The 22,642-nt window shown below is 46.6% G+C and overlaps 1 protein-coding gene across 1 annotated transcript; it reads left to right on the top strand.

The window, feature by feature from the left end:
• The first annotated feature begins 20,582 nt into the window (after positions 1-20,582).
• Positions 20,583-22,398, top strand: LOC137317989 (probable G-protein coupled receptor 139). Its single transcript, XM_067980976.1, has 2 exons — positions 20,583-20,652; positions 21,494-22,398. Exons 1-2 carry the CDS (start codon positions 20,583-20,585, stop codon positions 22,396-22,398), a joined length of 975 nt encoding a protein of 324 aa, XP_067837077.1.
• Positions 22,399-22,642: the final 244 nt, after the last annotated feature.

Here is a 22,642-nt window from a genome sequence, read left to right as displayed (position 1 = left end):
TGAGTTGCCGACCTGGTGAAGCTACAACTCAGGACTACATGCATGCTCAACAGCGGAAGCAACATGCCACAGACAGGGATTAGCGATTCCACAACCAAGGGATCAGATCCAAGCTTTGCAGTCCTGCCACATCCAGTCGTGAATGGTGGTGGACAATTGAACAATTAACGGGAGGAGGAGGCTCTGTAAACATCCACATCCTCAATGATGGCGGAGTCCCGCACGTGAGTTTAAAAGACAAGACTGAAGCGTTTGCAACCATCTTCAGCCAGAAGTGCCAAGTGGATGATCCATCTCGGCATCCTCCCGATATCCCCAGCATCACAGAAGCCAGTCTTCAGCCAATTCGATTCACTCTACGTGATACCAAGAAACGGCTGAGTGCAATGGAAATAACAAAGCTATAGTGCTGAAGACTTGTGCTCCAGAATTAGCCGCGCCTCTAGCCAAGCTGTTCCAGTACAGCTACAACTCTGGCATCTACCCGACAATGCGGAAAATTGCCCAGGTATGTCCTGTCCACAAAAAGCAGGACAAATCCAATCCGGCAAATTACCGCCCCATCAGTCCACTCTCAATCATCAGCAAAGTGATGGAAGGTGTCGTCGACAGTGCTATCAAGCGGCACTTACTCACCAATTACCTGCTCACCGATGCTCAGTTTGGGTTCCGCCAGGACTACTTGGCTCCAGACCTCATTACAGCCTTTGTCCAAACATGGACAAAAGAGCTGAATTCCAGAGGTGAGGTGAGAGTGACTGCCCTGACGTCAAGTCAGCATTTGTCTGAGTGTGGCACCAATGAGCCCTCGAAAAATTGAAGTCAATGGGAATCAGGGGGAAAACTCTATCGTGCCTGGAGTTGTACCTAGCACAAAGGAAGATGGTAGTGGTTGTTGGAGGCCAATCATCTCAGCCGCAGGACATTGCTGCAGGAGTTCCTCGGGGCAGCGTCCCAGGCCCAAGCATCTTCAGCTGCTTCATCAATGACCTTCCCTCCATCCTAAGGTCAGAAATGGGGATTTTCGCTGATGTTTGCACAGAGTTCAGTTCCATTCGCAACACCTCAGATAATGAAGCAGTCCGTCCCCGCTTGCAGAAAGACCTGGAGAACATCCAGGCTTGGGCAAATAAGTGGCAAGTAATATTCGCGTCATACAAGTGCCAGGCAATGACCATCTCCAACAAGGGAGACTCTAACCACCTCCCTTCGACATTCAACGGCATTACCATCGCCGAATCTCCCACCGTCAACATCCTGGGGTCACCATTGACCAGAAACTTTTCTGGACCAGCCATATAAATACTGTGTCTACAAGAGGAGGTCAGAGGCTGAGTATTCTGCGGCGTGTGATTCACCCCCTGACTCCCCAAAGCCTTTCCACCACCTACAAGGCACAAGTCAGGAGTGTGATGGAATAATCTCCACTTGCCTGGATGAGTGCAGCTACAACAAACTCAAGAAGCTCGACACCATCCATGACAAAGCAGCCCGCTTGATTGGCAACCCATCCACCACCCAAAACATTCACTTCCTTCAACACCGGCGCACCATGGCTTCAGTGTGTTCCATCCCAGGATGCAGTGCAGCAACTTGCCAAGGCTTCTTCGACAGCACCTCCCAAGCCCGCGACCTCGACCACCTAGACGGACAAGAGCAGCAGGCACATGGGAACAACACCACCTGCACGTTCCCCTCCAAGCCACACACCATCCCGACTTGGAAATATATCGCCGTTCCTTCATCGTCGCTGGGACAAAATCCTGGAACTCCCTTCCTCATAGCATTGTGGGAGAACCTTCACCACACGGACTGCAGCGGTTCAAGAACGCGGCTCACCAGCACATTCTCAAGGGCTATTAGGGATGGGTAATAAATGCCGGCCTCGCCAGCGACGCCCACATCCCATGAACAAATAAAAAAACGTTTATGATACCTCAGGTCAAGTTCCTTGGAGTCATCCTCGATACAGGATCCCGGTCTGTGGACCAGGATAAAGTCAAGTTTATCACCTCCTTACCATTGTCCACCGTTGAGACCTCCCTGCACTTGTCTCTGTGCATGACAGGATTGTGTGACTGTACAGGAATTGCTGCTACCCTGCATTGGCTACTTCGGGAGGGGGTTGAACGGCTGTGGCCAGAGAGCCGCACCAATATCATCACCACACTTAATACTAGACTTGTTACTGGTCCGATGCTTGCCTTTCCCCATCAGAGATTTCCGTCGTCATGCTTGGGCGGGTCCATCATGGTAAGACCAATCCCTTTAATTTTACATCGACTCGTCTCCAGGGAGCTGAGCGAAACTACACAGAATGAGAGGCAGTTCCTTCCATTGTCTTGCGCACTCTCTAAGTTCCTCCACATCATTGGAGGTCACAAGGTTAAGGTTTACACCCATCACAGTCCAGGACTCTTCCAAACAAAGGACCGAATCAGAGAGGGAAAAGTGTCCAGTGTCCGAATCACTGATTGGGCCGAATCACTGATTGGCCGCCCTGTCCACCGAGACCCTCGAGCAAAAGATGTCGGAGAATTTTTACTGACCCGGATCCAAAAAATGTTTAAATCGCACAGAAAGTAGTCAGATTCCAAATTTGAGCCAAGATATTTATATAAAGGGGTGGTTCAAGGGAACTTCAGATGAGTGTAAATTGAAACGCTGCAGCTCTGCCCGTTACACCCGCCAGTCGTGTAATCAAATGGAGCGAGTTTGGGGTTTGATTCCAGCTGGACCCTACCCCACCACCTGTCCCAGGTGGAGAAGTTCGTGAAATGGAACCCTTTCGACCACAAGACCGTCAGACAGTGGTCGGCACGGAACGTTCTTCGGGTCCTGCAGGGAAAGGAGAGAATGGATCCGATCGGTCAGTTTACCGACCAGACGGGTCGAAACTATTTAGCGGAATATCTCATCACCAGAACAGCCCAACAGGCACCAGGATGTGGCTTGGATGGTATTGAGAAGGGCCCTCCCAGTGCGGTCTTTCCTGCACAGGGCATCTCAGCGCCACCACGAGCTGCTCTCGAGGCTGCAACGGAGACAAGACCACACACCATCTCCAGTTGGACTGCACCATCGCGCAGAAGGTTTGGAGAGAGTTGCGTTGATATCTGACTCGCTTCATCCCCAACAGCTGCGTAACACAGGACGCTACGTATTACGGGTAGCTCCCCGGGACGCACACCAAGAAAGATATCAATTGCTGTTGGAAGATCATCAACTCGGTTAAGGAGACCGTTTGGTACACCTGCTGGCCTTCCAGGTGAAGGAGCTGTCCAGGGCCGTGTGTTGCTGACTGGTACACTCCAAGGTCCTGGAGTATGTGTTGAGGGAGACAGTGAAGCGAGGTGCAACCTCTGCAAAGGCTCCATGGGGAAGGCCACCGTGTTAGGTTATTTCACCTTGTATTGTTCAGCATGTATTAGACGATATGCACCGTGTGTTGAATTGTAATAATAGAATCGTAGTGCGTACGGTCTGTATTGTATTATTTTCAATTGAAACTATGATATTTACATTGAAATGGGTGTATAAATAAATGTTATGAAATAAAGTATATTTTGAGGTATAAAACAAAAGATCCAGTCTCACCGTGTCTGTCATTACTGGACAGTGAACAGTGGAAGCAAAGCCGGTCAGTAAGCATGTGGGCAGTTGTAAAAAGATCGTCTATTGCAGGCACCAGGAGAGAAATAGGAGAATTTTCATGATGATGAGAAACTAGGGACTGGAGAGGAGGAAAGGGGTTTGGGTGATGAGGGACACCAATCACTGAAATCTAATGCACATGTACCAAAAATAATTTTAAAGATCCAAATTTCTGGCCTGTCATATCCTGTAACATAACTGTGAACGGTATGACATATCACAAGATTCGTCAGCAGCTAAACGTGTTTACATCGCACAAGACGCCTCAAGGCCACCAGCTGTTTGAACTGGCCGTCCGCCACAAGTACATTTGTTTCCGCCCAGTATAACTATCGGGGACTTTCCAGACTCGGTGGACTTCACCGAGGACTGGAAATGCATACGGTGCCTTGGAAAACTACAGGCTCAATTACCAGCTGTCGACTTCAGGGGTCCCCGCCGGGCAGACGGACGTGAGCTTGTGATTGATTGTTTGTTTTTTACAGTAATTGTATGTTATAAGTGTTACAATAAAGTAATACCTTTTATTTTCGACTGTCTACTATATTTTCTCAGATCCAGAACCTGTGTTTAAAACAAAGCAGTACATTTGACGTAGTCGGCAGCATCTGGTCAATATGTTCAGACGAAAGGGAAAGACGGCGGAAGCCGAAACTTATGAAATCCCAGGGTGGGCTACCACAGACGGCTGGGGAAAAGTCGCCAACCGCTTGGCTAGTATTACTGCCCCGCTCTATTGGGATAAAAGGTTGGAATATAATCATAAGGGCATTCCCTTTGCTGTGTGCGACCTATTGGAGGAAGCGGGCTTCCCCAAGAAAAAGGGGAGCACAGAGCAAGTGGGTTGGATATTCTTGACCTGCCTCCGTAAGACAGAGCGAGAGAAAGAACAACTAAGGAAGGAGAGAGTGCAATTCCTAATAACCACAGCACTAGGCAAGAAACAGAACTGTGCTTTGAGTGAAGCCGTTCGGACGGCACAGGAAAGGGCAAACTGGGCGGAAAGCAACCAAACCGCCCTGGCCTGTCGATGGGCGACAGTCCGAGAAAAGAAACGCGTGAAAAAGAGAAACAAGCGAATAGATCCCGCAAAGGTGCGCGCCCTTTGTGGGTCCAATGCTTTTGACCCGGACACCTGAGATGGGGACATCTGGGTGTCCGATTCTGGTACGGAATCGGACACAGGGTGGACGGAAACAGAAGCCGACCCTGTGGTCCGACCGCTGCACACCCGAAAAATGAAACAACAGGGAGCGCCGGGGCACACGCAGACGGTCAGGGATTTCACCCATAGTGAATTACGTGAAATGGGGGAATGGAATCAACAAAAAGATGGTGAAAGTTTGGGGGCCATGGTTGGTGCGTCGATGGGACCAAGGCGCTCAGGACGGGGACGTCACGGACCAATAATTAAAACAGCTTGGTGCCCTGTCAACAGACCTCACCATGAATGTGAACCTCCGGAACACCCAGCGGCACGGCTCCATACATCAGTGGGTGATACTGGCTGTCCAAAACAAGCATAACAATGCTATGGATTGGATCGATTATAACACACCCTTGCACTCCATGCAAGACGCGGCGTCCCGTTTGCGAGAGTTAGCGGCGAAAACCGGCATCTCCAGTGCCCAATATCATGGACCAGACCAAGAGCTCCTGACGGTTGGTATGCGGAACCGGCTCCTACAAAGAGGACCGTACCACCTACGGGGAGCCCTGCTAGCCTTGCTCGGGCCGGCCATAGAGCAACGTATAGGAGAGGTGGTGTTACTGTTTCAACAGTTAGGTAACGTGAATGATACAGGGACAAGACAAGGGGGAGTGCGGACACAAACGGCAAGAGAGCAGGGAAATCAAGAAGACAGGAAGAGTCACGGTCTAATGGAAAGTTATCCAGGAAGAAAATGTTCGCCGCCTTGTTAAAAGCCGGGGTCCAGAAGGCAGCCATCGACGGGATCCCCACCAGTGCCATGTACACATTGGACAGACAACACTGTAAGGATCAAAGTAAATCACAGGTACAACAAGCTTCGTCCGATGCGGAGAAGCATATCCCTCACCCGCCAACCCGTTTGCTCCCACATATACCCTGTATCCCACACCGGACGAAATTGAGCATATGTGGCAGATTAGTAATCCCCTCACATAGGGGTGTGGCCGGGCCACCCCTGACTGGTCTCACCCTGTCACAGTGAGGAGTTTCAGAACGGGAGACCTGGGGCCGCATGTGCCAATCGTCATTTATTGGCGACGCAATAATAAACAGTATGATATGGCTTCACTGGACACCGGGCCGAGGTGTCCTTTAAACAAGGGAACACAGAAAAACATATGGGTACACGTATGATTATCAATGGCTTCGGCGGATCAGAAACCAGAGCCGTGTGAACACACGTACACATAGCCGTGGCTGTCGGACTGCCGAGGCTCGTGCCTGTCCTCATATCCAATATCAAAGAAAATATTATTGGCATGGACCTGTTACAAGATTTACACATCAATACTCCAGTGGGCCGCTTCTCCTTTGGGATAAGACGTGTGGATGTCACGGTAGGAGCGGCCAAATGGGATCAGTGATGATCCCACTGCCCACGCACGTGATTATCATAAAGCAATATCGAATACCGGGAGGGCAGGCAGCCATAACAGAGATGGTGGAGGGCCTCTTGACAGCAGGTATCATCCGACCAGCCACTTCACCCTATAATAGCCCCATATGGCCTGTCACCAAACCGGACGGCAGCTGGCGCATGACCATTGATTACATCATGTTAAATAAAGCGGCGCCCCACTGGCCAATGCCGTCCCTGATATTATCACTGCAGCAGAACGCCTCTCAGAAGGCGAACAAAGTTGGTATGCTGTTATCGATTTGGCGAAAGCCTTCTTCTCCATACCGATTGCGGAAGCCTCCCAGGATCAGTTTGCCTTTACATGGGTGGGTCGCCAGTATACGTTTACCCGCTTGCCCCAAGGTGATCTACATCGTCCCACGCTCTGTCACAACCTGATCGCACGTGACTTAGAACGCTGCCCATTGGCTCCGGACATTGAGGTAGCACATTACATTGATGATATCCTGATACGGGAACACCCGAAGAAGCGGTCAAAGAAGCCCTCCGCGTTATGATCGAACACTTATCTGAACGAGAGTGGGCTATCAGCACCAAGAATTTACAGGGACCCAGTCAGAGCGTGATTTTTCTGGGCATCCAGTGGGTAAAAGGAGAACGGGTGATATCCGAAGCGGTACGGAGCAAAATAGCAGCCCTAGCGCCCCCCAGTAACAAGGGGATGGCGCAAAGGTTTATCGGGTTGTTGGGCTTTTGGCGCAGGCACATAACCACCGAACCACCCTGCTACAACCCATCTACGCCTGCACGCGGAAGAAGGCGGTCTTTTAATGGGGCCCCAAACAACAAACAGTCTTTGAAGCAGCTAAAGATGCTGTGGCACAAGCACGACCCCTGGTGCCTCGAGTAGAAGGAACACCCATGGAACTCCAGGTGTCGGTAATAGAACTCGTAGCCGTTTGGAGCTTGTTGCAGAGTCAGTCAGGAAGACAAGCCCCACTGGGATTTTGGTCTCGCAAATTACCAGAGGCCGCCCAATGATACACCTCATTGAAAAAGAGCTTTTGGCGTGCTATTGGGCACTTGTTGAAACTGAAAGCATTATTGGCAGTGACAAGGTGGTCCTTCGACCATATTACCCATCCTAACGTGGGTCCTCTCTGAGCAGACGTCTCATAAGGTAGGAAAGGCCCAACAAAGCTCCATAGTGAAATGGAAATGGTACATTAGTGATCGAGCCACAAAAGGCAAGGAAGGGGTATCTCGCCTCCACGAACTGGTACAGGCATACCCAGGACAAGAAGAGAATGTACCTGCACCCCTCCTTTGGTCCCCTCTCCGATCACGTGGGACACACCAGATGAACTACTCACCGTAGAAGAAAAGCCACATGCTTGGTTTCCAGATGGATCGGCGACGTATCAAGGGTGGTCCCGACGATGGAAGGCGGTAGCAACTACGCCATGTTCTTCGCAGCCTTCAACATGTCATCGATGACGACGAACACCTCGCTAAGGCCATCCCCACCCCTCCTCTACTCGCCTTCAAACAGCCACCCAACCTCAAACGGACCATCGTTCGCAGCAAATTACCCAGCCTTCAGGAGAACAGCGTCCACGACACCACACAACCCTGCCACGGTAACCTCTGCAAGACATGTCAGATCATCGACACAGATACCACCATCACAGGAGAGGACATCACCCACCAGGTGCATGGTTCATACTCCTGTGAATCGGCCAAAGTTGTCTACCTCATACGATGCAGGAATGGATGCCCCGGAGCATGGTACATCGGCGAGACCATGCAGACACTGCGACAACGGATGAACGGACACCGCGCAACAATCGCCAGACAGGAGGGTTCCCTCCCAGTCGAGGAATACTTCAGTAGTCATGGACATTCATCCACCGACCTTCGGGTAAGCGTTCTCCAAGGCGGCCTTCGAGACACAAGACAACGCAAATTCGTCGAACAGAAATTTATAGCCAAGTTCCGCACCCATGAGGACGGCCTCAACCGGGATCTTGGGTTCATGTCTCGCTACATGTAGCCCCACCAGCGAAAAAAAAGTTCTCTGTTTTTAATACTGCAGGGCATTCTCTCTCTCCCTCTCTGCCTTTCGGGTCTCTCTCTCTCTCTCTCTGTCTTTGTGTTCTGACCACTTGTGTATTTATTAGTCTTGGATGTAATGTTCCCCTGTCTGAACACCATCCACTCCTTTGATTGCTGTGATTACCTCTCTGCCGAGGTGTGATAACGGGCAGTTGGAACGATTATCTGTAATCACCAGGCATTGTTCTCTGACTATATATGCTGTGCCGTTATGGAACCCTGCACTCATCTGACGAAGGAGGAAAGCTCCGAAAGGTTGTGATTTCTAATAAAGCTGTTGGACAATACCCTGGTGTTGTACGACTCTTTACAAACGTAAATAATGACATGGATATATCACAAACATCTCAAAGTCCAGGGCATTATCGTAATGGGATCTCTTTCAGGAATAAAGTTCAAAGCTGTGCTCAGAAAGGACTGGTCCAACAACAATGAGCGGTTTCAATTACAGTTTTCATATATTTGCTTTGACCATGTTCACTCCTGTCGATTCATGTGTAAAATTTACCGTGCACACTGAATCCAGGGACACAAGCAAACCCGTTTCACTCCGTTCCTGCAGTTTCCCAGTAAAAATATGAATATTGAGTCTCTGACACGGAGACAGTTGAAGACCACCTTGAGGATTGCAGCCGAGAAATGACTGTGCGTGATATTATTGGTCGGACACTCAACGAGCTCCATTGCCATTCCTCTCTCTGTTAATTTAATGCAGATGTTTACCCGTTTATATTACACTGGTTGACGTCGACAGTAAAATTGCTCCCGTGTATCCACGAGCTGAGCTCATAACTCGATTTGACCTCCATCACAAAGGCCCGGTGCTTCCCTCACTCGCCTCCATTCCTTCCTCAGCTCATTGCCATTGAAACCCTCATCAATGCCTCTGACCAACCAGACTCCATTCCTCCAATGCACTCCTGGCCAGCCACCCAACCTCCACCTTCCAACCAGCACCAGTTCCTGTTATGCCTCACTGACCCTCGCTGACACCTCATTCCCGATCGCCTAACATTTAAAATGTTCATCCTGGGGTTTAAATCCTTCCATGGCCCACCCCTCCCCATCTCCGCCCTCTCCTCCACATCTACAGGAAACGTACCCGCGACCTCCTCATTTGTTGATCTTTGGCCTCTTATGGTGGGACTACCCTCGCTTGGTTCCACTCACCTATTTGATCACAGCCAGGAGAAGCTCCGCTTCCCACCGTTCTATCTGATGTCTCTAAAAGTTCAATCCTTGGCTGCCTCTTCTTCCTCATGTACATGCTTCCCCTTGGTGACACTGTCCGCAGACATGGACCAGCGTTTAGATATATGCTGACAAAAGCACTGCCTCTCTTTACCCTTCTAATGTTTTTCTGACATTCGATTTTTGATAAGCCACAATTTCCTCCAGTTTAAAATTTGGAAGTCCTGACCTTTGACCCCCATCTCCAGAACCTGCCCATCCTCAACCATCGCTTGCTGACCTGCATTGGCTTCCATTCTTCAAAGCTTGTAGTTTATTTTTATTCTTTCTTACACTTAAATCCACGAGGCCCTCATCCCTCCCTATCTCTGTCGCCTCCTCCAGTCCTGGAGCCCATGCCAAACACTCTGCTCCTCCACCTTTGGCTGCTTGTGCATCCGCAGTCCATTTGCCCTACTTTTGACAGACTTGTCTTCAGCCACATCCACGACCCAGAATTCCCTACCTATGCCCCTTCACCTCCCTCTCCCTCTTTCGGGCGTCAACCATGCCTCAGTGGAGCAGTCTCGCTTCTGAGTTAGAAGGTTGGGAGTTTTAGTCCCACTCCGGAGACTTGAACACATAATCTAGGCTGACGCTACTTTGCGGTGCTGAGGCTGACCTGTACTATCGGAAATACCGACTTTCATCGGACACGTTAAACCGAGGGCCCACTTACCCTCTCAAGCAGATGTAAAAGATCCCACGGCAACATTCGAAAAAGTGCAGGGGAGTTCTCCTCGGTGTCCTGGGCAATATATATCCCTCAAACGACATCACTAATACCGATTTTCTCATTTCAGTTTGTGGGAGCTTGCTGGGTGCAAATTGGCTGGCGCGTTTCCTACATTACCACAATGATTAAAAGATTTGACAGGGTATTTAGGGGGAAACTGTTTCAGCTGGTGGGAGAGTCCAGAAAATTGAGGCATAACCTTAAAATTAGAGCTAGGGGTGATGCCAGGAAGCACTTCTTCACACAAAGGGTAATGGAAATCTGGAACTGTCTCCCTCAGAGAGCTGTTGAGGCTGGAGGTCAATTGAAAATTTCAAAACGGAGTTTGATAATATTTTGTTGGATAAGGGTATTCAGAGTTATGAAGCCAAGACGGGTAATTGGAGTTAATGTACAGATCAGCCATGATCTGTTTGAATGTCGGAACAGTCTCGAGGGTCTGAATGACCTCCTCCGGTTCCTATGTCCTAACGGAGGCCGCCACCGAGGTCCCGTGCGAACGGTATTCGGAATATTATGGGATAGAAATTCATCGCTGGAGTTCCCAACGAGCGAGATCGGATCGACAGCCCGTTTTGCACCTCGCCCGATATTCAGCGTGTGATCGGATCGACTCCCCGTTTTACGCCTGTCCTGATATTCAGGGTGTGATCGGATCGACCTCCCGTTTTCCACCTCGTCCGATATTCAGGGTGTGATCGGATTGACTCCCCGTTTTACATCTGGTCCGTTATTCAGCATGTGATCGGATCGACTCGCCTTTTCACACCTGGCCTGATATTCAGAGTCTGATCGGATCGACCGCTCATTCTACACCTGGTCCGATATTTAGGGTGCGATTTGATCGACTGCCCTTTTTACAATTGTACCAATATTCAGGGCGTGATCAGAATGGCCATCCGTTATACACCTGGTCCGATATTCAGGGTGAGACTGGATCAGCGCCTGTTTTGCACCTGGCCGGATATTCAGAGTGTGATCAGATCGACCGCCCGTTTTACACCTGGCCCGATATTCAGGGTGTGACTGGATTGTCCGCCTGTTTTGCACCTGGCCGGATATTCAGAGTGTGATCAGATCGACCACCCGTTTTACACCTGGCCCTATGTTCAGGATCTGATTAGATCGACTGCCCATTTTACACCTGGCCCTATATTCAATATATTATTGGATCGACTTCCCATTTTACACCTGGCCCTATATTCAGCATGTGATCGGATTGACTCCCCGTTTTAGAACTGGGCCAGTATTCAGGGTGTCATCGGATCGACTTCCCATTTTACATCTGGCCCTATATTCAGCATGTGATCGGAACGACTCCCCATTTTAGAACTGGGCCAGTATTCAGGGTGTGATCGGATCGACTCCCCGTTTTACACCTGGCCCGATATTCAGGGTGTGATCGGATCAACCGCCCATTTTATACCTGACCCGATATCCTGTTCTATTGAAACCCAAAACAAATGTAAACACCAATATGTTTAAATAATGGACTCTTATAGAATCATGGAAAACTCACGGCACAGATGGAGGCGATTCGGCCCATCGTTTCATCGCCGGCTGAAGAATGAGCCACTCAGCCTCATCTCACTTTCTCGCATTTGGTCCGGATCCCTGCAGGTCACGGCTTTTCAGGTTCATATCCAGTTATTTTTAAAATGAGTTGGGGGTTTCTGACTCTACCACCCTTTCAGGCAGTGAGTTCCAGACCCCTACCAACCTCTGGGAGAAAACATTTTTCCTAATTTCCACCCTAGTCCTTCTCCCAATCACTTTAAATCTATGCCCTCTGGTTAATGACCCCTCCGTTATGGGAAATAGGTCCATCCAATCCCAATCCATCCAGTCCCCTCATAATTTTGTCCACCTCAATCAAATAACCCCTCAGCCTCCTCTGTTCTAAGGAAAACAACCTCAGCCTATCCAATCTGTCATCACAGCTAAAATTCTCCACTCCTGGCAACATTCTCGTAAATCGCCTCTGCTCCTCTCGAGTGCAATTACATCCTTCCTGTAATGTGGTGACCAGAACTGTGCGCAGTACTCAAGCTGTGGCCTAATTAGTGTATTATACAGTTCCAGCATAACATCCCTGCTTTTATATTCTATGCCTCGTCAAATAAAGGAAAGCATTCCATATGCCTTCTTAACCACATTATCTACCTGTCCTGCTACCTTCACGGATCTGTGGACATGCACTCCAAGTTCACTCTGTCTCTGTTCACCTCTCAGTATCGTACCATTTATTGTGTACTCTCTTGCCTTGTTTGCTCTCCCCAAATGCATCACCTAACACGTCACTGGATTGAATTCCATTTGCCACTTTTCTGCCCACCTGACCAGTCCATTGATACCTTCCTGCAGTCTGCAGGTTTCTTCCTCACTGTCAAGCACACGGCTAATTTTTGTATCATCTGCAAAGTTCTTAATCATGTCGCCGAGATTAAATCTAAATCATTGATATATACCACAAAAAGCAAGGGACCTAGTACTTAGCCCTGCGGAACCACACTGGAAGCAGCCTTCCAGTCACAAAAAGGCCCGTCGACTATTGCCCTTTGCTTCCTGCCACTGAGCCAATTTTGGATCCAATTTGCCACTTTCCCTTCGATCCAATGGGTTATACTTTTCTGATCAGTCTGCCATGTGGAACATTGCCTTGCTAAAATCCATGTAGCATACATCAAACGCATTACCCTCATCAACTTTCCTTGTTACCTCCTCAAAAAATGCAATGAAGTTATTCAGACAAATCTTCCTTTACAAATCCATGCTGACGGTCCTTAATTAATCGGTGCCTTTCCAAATGACGATTTATACTGCCCATCAGAACGTTTTCCAATAATTTGCCCACCACCGAGGTTAGGGTGACTGGCCTCTAATTACTCGGTTTCTTCCCTTCTCTATATATAAACAACGGTGCAACGTCAGCAGCCCTCCAGTCCCCCAGCACCACACCTGTAGACATAGAGGATTAGAAAATGATGGTCAGAGCCTCCGCTATTTCCTCCTTTGTTTCTCTTAACAGCCTGGGATACATTTCATCCGGGTCTGGCGATTTTCCTACTTAAAACGATGCTAAACCCCTTAATATTTCTTTTCTCACTATGTTTATCAAATGCAATATGAAACAACCCTCCTCTTTAACTACAATGTCTGCATCGACTCCCTGTTTTGTGAAGACAGACGCAAAGTGTTCCTTAAGAACTATACCAACGTCTTTTGCAGCCACACACTGGATACCTTTTCGATGACTAATAGGCCCTATTCTTTCCTTAGTCATCCTCTTGCTCTTTATGTATTTATAAAACAACCTTGTGTTTTCCATGTGTTTTCGCCAATACATTTTCCCCGTGCCTTCCTTTGCTTCGTTAATTTCCTTTTCGAATTTCACCCCTGCACTATCTATACTCCTCTCGGCTTTCTACAGTTTTGAGCTCTCCTTATCTGACATAAACTTCACTTTTTTGCCTTATCCTACCCTGTATGCTCCTTGACATCCAGGAGGCTGTTTGTTTGGGAGTGCCACCGTTTTTCTTTGTGGGAACATATTTACTCTGAACCCTCCTTATCTGCCACTGAAATGCCTCCCAATACTCTGACACTGATTTGTCTTCAAACAGCTGTTTCCAGTCCACTTATGCTAAATCATATCTCAGCTTAGTAAAATTGTCCTTTCCCCTTTCAGAACATTTATTCCTGTTCCATCTTTGTCCTTATCCATAAATACGCTAAATCTAACTAAATTATGATCACTACCACTAAAATGCTCTCCCACTTATATTCCTTCCACCTGCCCAGCTTCATTCCCTAAAACTAAGTCCAGACTGCCCCCTCTCTTGTCCAGCTTGGCACATAGTGGTAAAAAAAAGTTCTCCTGAATGCAATTTAAGAATTCTGACCCTCTATACCTGTTGCACTGATTCCGTCCCAGTTAATATTAGTGAATAAGGTCACATCAGGGAAGAAGAGTAAAAAGTTATAATTAAAGCCGCTATATTTCATTGCACGAAATATTCACAACAAGATCGATGAATTTATGGTACAAATAGAGATAAATGGGTTTGATCTACTAGTAGTCATTACTGAGTCATGGTTGCAGGGTGACCAAGGTTGGGAACGAAATATTCCAGGGCACATGACTTTTCAATAAGATAGGCGAAATGGAAGAGGAGTGGGCGTCGGGGGAGGGGGCGGGAGCCCTTGTGTTAGCCTTGAAAATAATGGATGAGATGAAGGCAGTAGTGAGAAAGGACCTTAGCTCAGAAAATCAAGATGAATCAGTATTTTTAGAGCTAAGAAATAACAAGCGGCAGAAAACATTGGTGGGTGTAGTTTCTAGACACCCTAGCAGTTATAGTATTACACAGAGTATAAATCAGGAAATTGGAAGAGCATGTAACAAGGGTAATGCAATAATCGTGTGTGACTTTAATCCTCATATAGAATGGAAAACCAAATTGACAAACGTAATTTGGAGGAACAGTTCTTTGAATGCTTTCAAGGCAGTTATCTTGACCAATATATCGAGGAACAAAGAAACATAGAAAATAGGAGCAGGATTAGGCCATTCGGCCCTTCGAGCCTGCTCGACCATTCAATATGATCATGGCTGATCCTCTTTCTCAATATCATATTTCCGCTCTCTCCCCATACCCCTCGATGCCTTTTGTGTCTAGAAATCTAGCCAGCTCCTTCTTAAATGTATTCAGTGACTTGGCCTCTACAGCCTCCTGTGGTAGAGATTTCCACAGGTTCACCACCCTCTGATTGAAAAAAATTCTCCTCGTCTCAGTCTGAAATCACCTACCCCATATCCCGAGACTGTGACCCCTCGTTCTGGACCCCCCCAGCCAGGGGAAACATCCTTCCTGCTAATCCCTGCCTCCCTGAACCAACTAGGGGACAGGCTATTTTAGATTTAGTATTGTGAAATGAGACATGATTAAATAGTAATCTTACATTAAAGGATCCTCTGGTGAAGAGTGATCGTAATATGATAGAATGTCATATTGTGTTTGGGAGCCATGTATGTAAGTCCAAAACTATGGTCTTAAAATTTAAACAAGGCCAATTCTATAGGCATCAGGGGTGAGTTGGCTAAGGTGGATTCGGAAATTAGATGGAAAGATATGAATATTGGTGAGCAATGATGAATATTTAAAGGATTCATTCATAATCCTTAACGAATATACATTCCCTTGAGGAATATAAACACCACGGTAAAGTGATCCAAACGTGGCAAATTGGAGAAATTAACGGTAGCTTTTGATTAATAGAAGAGGCTTACAATGTTACCAAAAAGTTTAGTAAGCCCGAGGATAGGGGGGGATTTAGAAATCAGCAAAGGATGACCAAGAAATTTATAAAGAGATGGAAAATTGAATATTTGAGTAAACTAGCAAGATATATGAAAACAGATTGTAAGAGCTGTAAAGAGGAAGAGATAGGCGAAAATACATGTGGGTCTCTTCGAGGCAGAGACAGGAGACTGAATGATGGGGTGTAAGGAAATGGCAGAGACGCTACACAAATATTTGTATCTGTCTTCTCAGTAGTCGGCACAAGAAACACTCCGAAAACATTCGGAACCAAGGGGCTAATAAGGGTGAAGAACTTAGACTATTTAAGATTTGTAAAGAAAAATTACTGGATAAATTAATGGGACTAACAACCAACAAATCCCTTTGACCTGATAGCCAACATCCTACGGTTTTAAAAGAGATGGCTGCAGTGTTTTTGATCTTACAGAATTTCCTAGATTCTAGAACGGTCCCGGTGGATTGGAAGGTAGCAAATGTAAACCCGCCATGAAAGAAAGGAAGGAGAGAGAAAAAAGGGAACGATAGACCCATTAGCCTGACAACTGTAGTTGGTAAAATGCTGGATTCTATTATAGGGACGTAGAAACGGGCACTTAGAAAATCACAACATGATTAGTCAGCGTCAAAACGGTGTTATGAAAGGTGTTTGACAAATCTATTGGAGTTTTGTGAGGGTGTACCTAGCAGGGTAGATATGGGGAATCAATGGATGTATATTTGGATTTTTAAAAAAGCATTCGATAAGGTGCCACACAAGAGGTCGTTACAGAAGATTAGGGCTCATAGGATTGGGGGTAATATATTATCATGGATTGAGGATTGGTTTAACCGGCAGAAAACAGAGAGGAGGAATAAACTGGTCATTTTCGGGTGGCAGGTTGTAACTAGTGGGATGCCGAAAGGATCAGTGCTTGGGCCTCAACTGTTTACAATATGTATCAATGACTTAAATGAGGGGACCGAATATAATGCACTCAAGTTTGGTGATGATACAATGCAAGGTGGGAAAGTAAGCTGTGAGATGGACGCTAAGAGGCTGCAAATGGATATATAGCGGTTAAGTGAGTTGGCGAGAAGTTGGCAGCTGGAGAATAATGTGAAAAACAATGAAATTATCCACTTTAGTAGTAAGGATAGGAAAATGGGATAGTTTTAAAAGGCGAGAGACGAAGAAATGTTGGTATTCCGAAGGATTTAGGTGTCCTTGCATACGAATCACAGGAAGTTAACATGCAGGCACAGCAAACAATTTGGAAAGCAAATGGTATGTTAGTCTATGATGCAAGGGAGTTGGAGTATGAGAGTAAGGAGGACATCCTGCAATGATACAGGGCTCTGGTGAGACCGCATCGGGAGTACTGTGAACAGTTTTGGTCTCCTCATCTAAGGAAGGATATACTTGCCTTAGAGTGGTGGAATGAAGGTTCTCTGGATTGATTCCTGGGATGAAAACGTTGTCCTTTGAGTGGAGATTGAGTGGAATGGGCCTATAGTCTCTGGATTTTAGACGAATAAGTAGTGATCTCATTGAAACATAAAAGTTTATGAGGGGAATTGACACGGTAGAGGCTGAGAGGCTGTTTCCCCCTGGCTGGAGAGTCCAGTCTCAAAATAAAGGGTCTGCCGTTTAGGGCCAAGATAAGGAAAGATTTTTTCACTCAGAGGGGAGTGAATCTTTGGAATTTTCTACCCCAGAGTGTTGTCGATGCTCCGTTGTTGACTGAGATCAATAGATTTTTGGGCACGACAGGAATCAAGGGATGTGGGGATTGTGCGGGAAAGTGGAGTTGAGTTAGAAGATCAGCCATGATCTTATTGAAGAGTGGAGAAGGTTTGAGGGGCCCTACAGCCTACTCCTGCACCTATTCTTATGTTCTTATGTTCGTATGGGAGAGAGAGAGAGAAAGAGAAACAGAATTGGACTGGTACAAACTCGGATCGGTAGATTAGTCGGGTCTGGCTTTCTGATTGGGTGATGTGGGGTGTAGTTTTGAGAAACCTTTCTTCAAAATTTTAAAATAAAACACCAGTTTTTAAACACAACACGATCTTCATTTGTGTTTTACTTCTGCTATTTCTGACCTGGCAGATGCAATTTAATGCAGGTTAGTGTGAAGTGATGCACTTTGAGAGGAATAACACAGAGAGGCGGTACAATCCACATGGTACTATTTTAACTGTGGTGGAAGAGCAGAGGGACCTCGGGTGTCGGGGGTGGCGGGGGGGGGGGAGAATGTATACATAAATCTTTGAAGGTGGCAGTGCAAGTTGACAAGGCGGCTAAGAAAGCATGTGGGATACCTGGCTTTGTAAATAGCGACATTGAATTCAAAAACAAGGAATTCATGCTGGACATTTGCAAAATACAGGTTAGGCATCAGCTGGAGTATTGTAGTCAATTCTGGGCACAACACTTCAGGAAGGATTCCAAGGTCTTGGAGAGGGTGCAGATGCGATTTACCAAGATATCAGGGATGAGGGACTTCATTTATGTGGAGAGATTGGAGAAGCTGGGATTGTTCTCCTTTTAGCAGAGAAGGTTCAGGGGAGATTTAATAGAGGTGTTCAAAATAATGAAAGGTTTTGATAGAGCCAATAGGGAGAAATTGTTTCCTCTGGCAAATGGCTCGGTAACCAGAGGTCAGACATTTCAAATAATTGGCAAAAGAACTAGAGCAGAAATTAGGAGAAATGTTTTCACGCAGGTGGTTGTTAAGATCTATAACGCATTACCTGAAAGTGTAGTGAGAGCAGATTCGATAGGAACTTTCAAAAGGCGATTGGACATGTATTTGTCGAGGATTAATTTGCAGGGTTACCGGGACAAAGTTGGGGTGTAGGATTGAATGGGATATCTCTTTTGAAGAGCCGGCACAGGCACAGTGGGCTGAATGGCCTCCTCTTGTGCTGTACGATTCTATCATTCAATGATTTTGTGTATTTCGTGGTCCTCTGTACAGTGTATGTCTTTCTCAGTGAGGAGTAGTAATGTGTAATAAAAGTCCCAGTGCTTTGTTAACACAAAATGGTGGCTCTGAAGAAACTCAAAATTGTGTTCCGCACTTCAATCAAAATGGCTGCATTTACATTAAAATAAAATGTCTCTCTCAGTCTGTATCTCCTTCGGTGTCCTCGACGGCCGTGTGTGTATCAGCGTCAGCTCCAGCACATGTACATTAAACAGTGGGTAAAAGGGAAGGATTCATTCTTGTCATCACTGCACATCTCATCTCTTTCTCAGTGCCAGCTCCTGTACTGGAGCTGTACACAGCGGGTTAAAGGGATCGATTCACTGCCTGCTGGTAATGTGTGTGTTTACCGGAGACACTAAAAAGGCATGTCTGAGGGTTTCAGCAGCAGATGGGCAGGGCGGGTGGAACGGTAATTATTACGGGCGCGGAAGTAGGTGATCTTTGTGACGGAGAGGATAGGTCAGCTCGGGGTTGAATCGGACATCGAAGTTAAGAACAGTCGGGATTAGCCTCAGACAAAAGCCCGGGATGGGGATGCAATCAGTGAAAGGATGTGGAGATTGTGAGACCAAAGATCATGACTTCCGAAAGGTTACTAGATGAAATTGTGTCTCATTTGAAACAGGATGTCGGCCTGAAAACACAAAGATATTGGAAGGGTCAAGAGAGGCGTTGGTTTTGTCAGCATGCAGCTGAAAGCTGGTCCATCTCTGTGGACTATGTGACCATAGGGCAGCATGGAGATGAGGAAGTGGAGGGAGCCAAGGATTGAACATTTAGAGTCATCAGATATAACGGTGATCGGGTGGGAAGAGAAGCTTCTCCTGGCTCTGATCAGATAGGAGATTGGAACCAAGTGAGGGTAGTCCCAGCCACATAGCCAGAGTCAGATGAATGAGGAGGTCACGGGTGAGGTCAATGCAGGTGTTTGGGGACAATTGCAGGGCTATGGAACAAGAGTAGGGGTACGCGATTAATTAGACATCTCTTTCGAAGAGCCATCACAGGCACGATGGGTCGAATGACCTTCTGTGCAGCATGATGATTCTGGGCCATGGAAACATTTAAACCCAAGACTGAGAATTTCAACTGTAAGGCGATGTGGAACTGAGAGACAGTGAGGTTCCGTGATGTCAAACAGGAACTGGTGCAGGTCCGAAGGTGGAGAATGGGTGCCCGGCCAGAAGTGAACTGGAGGAATGGAGTCTGCGGGAACAGAGGCATGGATGAGGGTTTCAATGGCAATGGGCTGAGGAAGGAATGAATGCTGAGGAAGGAAGGGTGAGGGAAGCACAGGGATCAAATCGGGTCATGAGCTCAGCTCAGTTGCACGTCACCAATTTTACTGGAGCCATGAATCAAATGTAGAATAAACGGGGAAACATCAGCAGTAAAACAATGGAGAGAGGAATGGCAATGAAGCAAGTTCAGTGTCCGTCCCCTAATATCACCAACAGTCATTTCTCGGCTACAATCCTGAAAATGACCATTAACTCTGTCAGAGACTCAAAATTCATATTTTAAATGGGAAACTGCAGGGCAGAGAGAAATGGTGTGTTTGTCTTCTTGGATTCAGTTTAACTGCGGTGAAATCGGTAACATTTATAAATGAATGGGCAGGACTGAACATGGCCATTGCAATGATATGAAAACTGTAAATGAAGTCGCTAATTGTTGTTGGATCAGTCCTGTATGAGCACAGCTTGTAAATTTATTTCTGAGAGTGGTCTGATTAAGTAATGCCCTGGACTTTGAGATGTTTCTGTTATATCCACGTAATTCTTTACATCGGATTCAAAGCTGCTGATGTAATGTGTTTGTTCAAGGGACTGTAACTGTAAAGCAATGATCAGGGGTATAACCGTGTCCGTGGAGACTTGTGCCCTGTATAAATTAGGGGTCGTTGGAATGAATCATCTCACAGTACCTGCAGGAGCTCTGGTTTCCAGGCCAACAGAAGTCACTGCTTCTCACTGAAATGGGATATTCAGTAATATATCAGATAGAATATATTTATTATCCTGTTCTTGCGGCCCTTGGAGTTTCGGGTAAGCCGTTATCTCAGCTATTAATGGTGGAAATCGGCCTTAACTGTGCTGCTGTCCTGGGCACTTCATTTCTCCATGTGTGTTTTACACAGCTGCCTGTTCTGTTCTATCAATTGACGGAATGTCCTGTCTCAGCTTTTTCAGTCTTGTTGGAGTTACATTATATATGTAGTGTACTTTGAATATCCATCCCTGGGATTGTTGATGGATTATCCTTTGTACTGAATGTATTGTAGAATAATGGAATGTCCTTAATGTCTAAATGATCAGCCTTGCAGCAATTGCATTGTATCTGTAATGAAATTTGTATATCCAACCCTGGCATTGTCACTGGATTATTGTGCTGATTATACTGGAATCAGGTGTCTGGGCTGATAGCTGGTATCAGATCATCAGGAACTGTTAACAATTTCGTGCTGTGGAACTAACCTGTACTGGACTATTTTTCTATCAAACCAGCTGCACCTCGCCCGTCCGCTCATCTTCCCGACACTACGCTCTCATTCCACGTATGTCTGGCGCCCAAATCCGACTTTGATCCTCTTGAATCCCGCTCGGTAAAACCCCTTCTCTTTCCCCACTGGTACTGCGCCCTCGCTCAGCCCTTCCAACAAATCTGGCGCTCACCTTATTCACTTTCTACATCGATTTCCCAATTCATTATTGATCACTATGTTTAAAAACATCTCTCTGCCCGAAAGCGGTTCCCAGGTCAATGAATCACTTTCCACCCTTCGATGCAGCAACAAAGCTGGAAATTTCACCCTAGATCCTCTCAAACTGCTGCTTTGGCTCCAGGTCTAATCAGTAATTTCTCTGCTTCTTTTTCTCTCTCTTACAGTTAACTTGGTGGCGATTGTGATCCTGTCCCGAGGAAAGTGCGGACTCTCCAAATGTATCACTCGCTACCTGGTGGGAATGGCAGCGGCCGATCTTCTGGTCGTTATCTCTGATCCGATATTGAGGCGGATGAGTGCGATTTATTTCCCAGGCTCATTCCTGGACATTACTCCCGTGTGTAGTCTCGTTGACTTCTTGGTTTTTGCAACCACCGAGGTTTCCGTCTGGCTCACAGTCGCTTTCACCTTTGATCGATTTGTGGCCATTTGTTGTGAGAAGCTGAAAACAAAATATTGCACCGAGAAAACGGCGGCTGTGGTTCTGGGAACAGTGAGTGTGCTGAGCTGTTTGGAGAGTCTCCCCTGGTACTTTACATTTGAACCTGCATTTAAAATTGGTAATGTTCCCTGGTATTGTGTGCTTAAACCGAGCTTCTTTACTTCCCACGCATGGGCCGCATTTGAGTTGTTTCACCGCATTTTAACCCCTTGTGTCCCGTTCTGTCTGATTTTGCTGCTCAATTTTCTGACAGTCAGACGTATAATATTGTCCAGCCGAGTCCGGAGGGGACTCCGGGTCCGCAGCAATGGAAAAAATCACAAGGATCCAGAGATGGAGAACCGAAAGAAATCCATCATTTTACTCTTCAGTATATCGGGCAGTTTTATATTATTCTGGGTGACACAGGTTGTATTTTCTATCTATCAGCGAATTACAAATCGTTATTCTTACTCCTCCCCCACTGACCCTCTTTATATCACAGAATACACAGCAGGAATGCTGCAGCTTCTCAGTTCCTGCACAAACACGTGTATTTATGTCCTGACCCAGACTAAATTCAGAGAGGAGCTGAAAAACACGGTGAAATACCCACTGATTCTAATTGTTAAATTAGTTAAATTATAGAAAGAGCTGAAGAGTTTCAATCACTAGAACTAAATCCCATTTCATATTCTATCCCCTACACTTCACACTGGACGGTAAGTACATTTTATATTAGCAGCACCGAGCCCGGAAATTATCTTCATTCTGATTCTGATTTTTTAAAATTGATAATCTGCCCTATTGAGGCAGGGATTGTTCTGCAGATGACACATGAATTTTTGCTTAAAGGCAGCATTTAGGAGCTCAGCTGGACTTCAACTGAATG

Source organism: Heptranchias perlo, unplaced genomic scaffold (genome assembly GCF_035084215.1).
Source record: "Heptranchias perlo isolate sHepPer1 unplaced genomic scaffold, sHepPer1.hap1 HAP1_SCAFFOLD_64, whole genome shotgun sequence".
NCBI lineage: Eukaryota > Metazoa > Chordata > Chondrichthyes > Hexanchiformes > Hexanchidae > Heptranchias > Heptranchias perlo.
The sequence above is the reverse complement of the archived record's forward strand: the minus strand, read 5'-3'. Positions and strand labels throughout refer to the sequence as shown.